This window comes from Geospiza fortis, unplaced genomic scaffold (genome assembly GCF_000277835.1).
Source record: "Geospiza fortis unplaced genomic scaffold, GeoFor_1.0 scaffold26, whole genome shotgun sequence".
NCBI lineage: Eukaryota > Metazoa > Chordata > Aves > Passeriformes > Thraupidae > Geospiza > Geospiza fortis.
In genome coordinates, this window is record NW_005054425.1 from 1,919,561 (window position 1) to 1,924,640 (window position 5,080).

Here is a 5,080-nt window from a genome sequence, read left to right on the forward strand (position 1 = left end):
ACAATTGTATTATATACAATATATATACAATCATATATACTATATAATACAATTATATATGTACTATATAATACAATGTGTACAATAATACAATTGTGTATAACAGAATAGGTAATATAGTTTTGTATTATGTATAGTATAATGTATATTGTATTATAATATGTATTGTAGATTATATTGTAGTGTTGCATGTAGAATACATATTATAATTATATGTATATACTATATATATGAGACATAGCGCAATATAATGTTATATATAATAAATACATAAAGATATATTATTATTTATACTATATGTAACATTTTTATATATGTGCTACATGTGAGATACAGTACAATATAATCTCACATGTAGTATATGCATAAATATATATGTGTATAATATATACATAAAATATTAAATTATAATATGTATAATACATGTAATACATAATACAATTTAATCTACAATACATATTATATATAATATACTGTATATTGTATATTATATATTACATATATTACGTTATGTCTTACATATAATGCATTGAGTATTTATACATTATGTATTAAATACTGTATGTATTTAATATATATTATATATATTACATGTAGTTTACGTTACTCATAATATATATTATACATTATACACAGTATGTTATATATATTGTATGTAATATATCAATATATAATGAATGTATAGGATTAATATGATACTATAATTACTAATTACTTTTAATGTATAATATTTAAAGAGGTTTTCATTTCTTGTGGATTCCATTCCACCTGGGATGTGTGGAACCAAGCTGAATCTCATGGATCAGATAGTTTAGAGCAGTTTGGCCCAAAATGTGTCTGATTTCCCCATGTTACCCCAGTTCTGCAGACCTGGAATGGGTTCCCCAGGGAGGGCAGCTCAATGCTCTGCATCCCAGTTTTCCCCCATTTTGAAGGGTGTGTTTTCCACACGAGGTGCAGTGGGAGGGCCCCTGGGGCTGGCATCAGCAGGGTCTCCTTGCAGGCACCTTCGGCGAGTGCAGCTCCGAGGCCGAGGTCCAGGCTTGGATGAGGTACAACATCTTCCTCCTGCTGGAAGTGGGAACCTTCAATGCCTTGGTGGAGCTGCTCAACATGGAGATTGAGTGAGTACTGCGGGAAAACACTTCAGGAGTGGCTCTGGAATTCACCAGAATGATTCCCGTTGTCCTAGGTGGATGTGTAATGTGGGATTATACCTGATTTCTCCTGAAATTCCCCATGAATCAAAGTGCCTGGCAGCAAAGAGGCAGCTCTGCTCCTCCTCACGTGGCTGTGCTGGGAACAGGGAGTTCATGGCAGCAGTGTCTGTCTCAGTGTTTGGAGCTGGCACGTGGAGTGCCCATGGCAGTCTGAATTTCCCCAAATTCTCTCTGAGCTGTTCTCCCTCCGCAGCAACAGCGCAGCCTGTTCCAGTGCCGTGAGGAAACCGGCCATTTCCCTGGCTGACAGCACCGACCTCAGGTATGCAGTGGGAATGGGGGCACCAGGAGGAGCTCCAGGGTTTTCTGGGGGCTTTGGGAGGCTGAGGCAGGCACTGGAAGGGGTCCCGGAGCTGTCCCAGCTCTGAGAGTTTCTGCAGGTGTCCATTGTGCTCAGCCTGCACAGCAGGAGGACAGGTTGGGGATATGAAAGCAGTAAAATTTGGGAAAGCAGATTTTTTTTTCCTGTTGGGACTTGTAGAGACTTTTTCCCCCAGTACCTGTGTGCTGGTTTGGAGCACATGAATTGTGGTTGTGGTCTGGGTTGCTCCAGCTTCTCCCTGAGTGCTGGCAGTGGTTCCATAACTTATCCCTGGCAGGGATTCAGCTGCCCTGGTTTTTGCAGGGTGCTGCTGAACATCATGTACCTGATTGTGGAGACTGTGCGCCAGGAGGCCGAGGGGGACAAGCCTGAGTGGAAGAGCATGAGGCAAACCTTCCGAGCAGAGCTGGGTGAGGACCAGGAGCTGGGATAGAGCTGCAGGGCTGGAGACAGTGACATGGCATTTGGCTCTAGGAGTTGGGTAATAGTGACTGGCAGCACTGGGTTGGTTTCTGCTCAACTTCTGGGGCAGAGGGAGGTGAGCAGAGGAAGCCATCCAGGCTTTTCTGCTGCTGGGTGCTCTCTCCCTGGGAATAAAATTGAATATTTGAGCTGTTGTTTCCTCTTAAACATAGAGGTAAGAAATTCTGGTGTTTATGAGGCCTTGGAAGGGGAGAGGGAGCTGTCTGGGGTGAGGTGAGGATCTTGGAACTAATGGGGAGGAGGCTGCAGGAGCTGGTGATGCTGGTGATCAGGGTGAGGCCAGGGATGAGGAATTCCTGGCTGATGGTGCTGTGTGGTTCCAGGAGCCCCCCTGTACAACAATGAACCCTTCTCTGTCATGCTCTTTGGGATGGTGACCAAATTCTGCAGTGGCCACGCTCCACACTTCCCCATGAAGAAAGTGCTGCTTCTGCTCTGGAAGACTGTGCTGGTAAGGAGAGGCTGTGGGATGTGTGGTTTGATACTTGACAGAGGAGGGAATTCTGCTCTCAGAGTTAGTTGGCTGTAATTGCTCCATCCTCTTTTTCTGGTGTTCAGTTTTCCTTTATATCCAGTCCCAGGTTTTCCCCCACAGGGAAGCATTGGATATTGGTGTCTGGAGCTGGATACTGATGATAGACCCAAAGCAAGGTCCCTGGGTGGGGAAAGGAAAGCTCTGAACAGCTGTGGATGCCTGGACATCCTCCTGTCCCTCTGGCCTCTCTCAATGACAAGAGGAGCACAGGACAGGCAGCTCCTGTTTGAAACTGGGGAATGATTTGGGCTCCTCAGGACAAGAGAGACTTTGGGGGGCTGGAGTGTGGCCAGGGAGGGGAACGTCACTGGGGAAGGGTCTGGAGTGGCTGAGGGAGCTGGGGGGCCTCAGCCTGGAGAAAAGGAGGCTCAGGGGGACCTTTTGGCTCTGCACAACTCCCTGACAGGAGGAGGCAGCCGGGTGGAGATCAGGCTCTGCTCCCAGGGAACAAGGGAGAGGACAAGAGAAAATGACATCAAGCTGTGTCAGGGGAGGTTTAGGTTGGATATTGGGAAGTTTTTTTCATGGAAAAATTTTGTCATGGAAAGAGTGGTCAGGCATTGGCACAGGCTGGCCAGGACAGTGTTGGAGTCACCACCTCCAGGTGGATTTAAAGGACACACAGATGTGGCACCTGGTGACATGGATTACTGGTGGCCTTAGCAGTGCTGTGGGAGCAGTGGGACTCGATGCTCTCAGAGGGCTTTTCCGACCTGAACAATTCTGTGATCCTGCAAAATGGGTTTGGAAGGGGCGGTGTAGATGCCCCTGGAGCCCCCTGTGCCATGCTCAGCATGCTGTGGTGTCCCTTGCAGTGCACCCTGGGAGGGTTTGAGGAGCTGCAGAGCATGAAGGCAGAGAAGAGGGAGATGCTGGGCCTGCCCCCCCTGCCCGAGGACAGCATCCAGGTGATCCGCAACATGCGGGCGGCCTCCCCGCCCGCCTCCGCCTCCGACCTCATCGAGCAGCAGCAGAAACGCGGCCGGAGGGAGCACAAGGTGGGGACAGGGACATCAGGGAGGGCTCTGTCAGAGCCCAGGAAATTCCTCTGGCTGCCCTGCAGGGCTCGAGCCCCTGCCCAGGGGGCTCAGAGGCCTTGGCACAGAGCCCAAGACCCCTGTGCCTTTGATATAGCCCTTGGAAAAAACAATTACCAACCTTTATATGAAGAATTACAAGTAAAAAAAGTTTAAGTAGAATGATAGTTAGTTTGTCATGGGGTGAAAAGTAGATTTTTGGGGTTTTTAGCATGGGGGTTCAGGAGGTAAGATGGAGGAATCTGGGTGTGTCCAGTCTTTCTTCTTTTTACTTGCCTCCATCTTCTGCTGTGATGTTGGCACTTTTAGATTGGTTTAGAGCAGAAGTTCACTGTCTGACATAGGTGATAGGTATTGGAATGTAATTATAAACATTGTACACGTAGTTTTTAGTATAAAAAGATAACACTGCCCTGGGGGCAGGCAGAGTGCCTCTGACTGTCCTGCTGAGCAGACCTTGGCAGGACAGGAGAAAGAATTTTATAGATAAGAAACAATAAACAACCTTGAGAAGGAGAATAGAAGAGTTCTGACTCCTTCTTCAACTGCTGGACTGGGAAGAGACTTTCTAACACATCTTGGGGTCACTGTGACCAGCAGAGATTCTGAGAAGGCTCTGGGCTTGTTTTTGGGACATTCCCTTCCTGCTCTCCCCTCCAGGCCCTCATTAAGCAGGATAACCTCGATGCCTTCAACGAGCGGGATCCGTACAAGGCTGATGATTCCCGCGAGGAAGAAGAGGAAAATGATGATGACAACAGCCTGGAGGGAGAGACCTTCCCCCTGGAACGGGATGAAGTGATGCCCCCCCCTACCCAGCACCCCCCCAGCGACCGCATCACCTGCCCCAAAGGGCTGCCCTGGGCCCCCAAGGTCCGGTGAGTCCGGGGTCTCCCTGCTGGGAGAACTGGAGCAGCGTCAGGGAAATGCAGGCTGTTGGATGTTGGGAATCTCAGCAGGGATGTAGGGAAGGTGTTTGGGATGGGGGGGTCACTCTGATGGCTGTTTTCTTGTGGGGTTGAAGAAGAGGATACACAGTCCAGGAAGAAATTTGGACTGTTTAGCTAAACTAGCTAAAGAGCAAAAGCAAAAGCAAGCAGAAGCGAGAGAGAGCAAGCCAAGCAGAAAGTGAAAGTAAGAAAGCCAAAGCAGCCCTAAATACATCTCTGTGTCCCTGATAAGAAAAACCCAAACAAAACTTCCACTCTTCAAAGCCAGTCTTAAAGGCACAGAACATAATATCCTGCAGAAACAGAACATATGAATGGGGATACAAGCATCATAATGTCACCCTAGGACAGCTGGGCACCCTTTACTGGGCTGTGCCTTTCTCTGTGCCTGGCTGGGCATCTTCCAGATGCTTCAGAGGGTGTGACTCTTCCCTTCTGCCTTTGCTGCAGGGAGAAGGACATTGAGATGTTCCTGGAATCCAGCCGCAGCAAATTCATCGGCTACACGCGGGGGAGGGGGGGGGAGAGCTAGC

At 47.9% G+C, this 5,080-nt stretch overlaps 1 protein-coding gene across 1 annotated transcript in view; it reads left to right on the forward strand.

The window, feature by feature from the left end:
- STRIP1 (striatin interacting protein 1) overlaps window positions 1-5,080 on the forward strand; it is a 13,610-nt gene that overhangs the window by 2,026 nt on the left and 6,504 nt on the right. Inside the window, exons 4-10 of the mRNA XM_014309396.2 lie at window positions 1,004-1,124; window positions 1,414-1,482; window positions 1,846-1,952; window positions 2,349-2,476; window positions 3,376-3,558; window positions 4,258-4,475; window positions 4,998-5,060. Coding sequence (XP_014164871.1) covers window positions 1,004-1,124; window positions 1,414-1,482; window positions 1,846-1,952; window positions 2,349-2,476; window positions 3,376-3,558; window positions 4,258-4,475; window positions 4,998-5,060 — 889 coding nt within the window. The remainder of the gene's footprint in view (window positions 1-1,003; window positions 1,125-1,413; window positions 1,483-1,845; window positions 1,953-2,348; window positions 2,477-3,375; window positions 3,559-4,257; window positions 4,476-4,997; window positions 5,061-5,080) is intronic.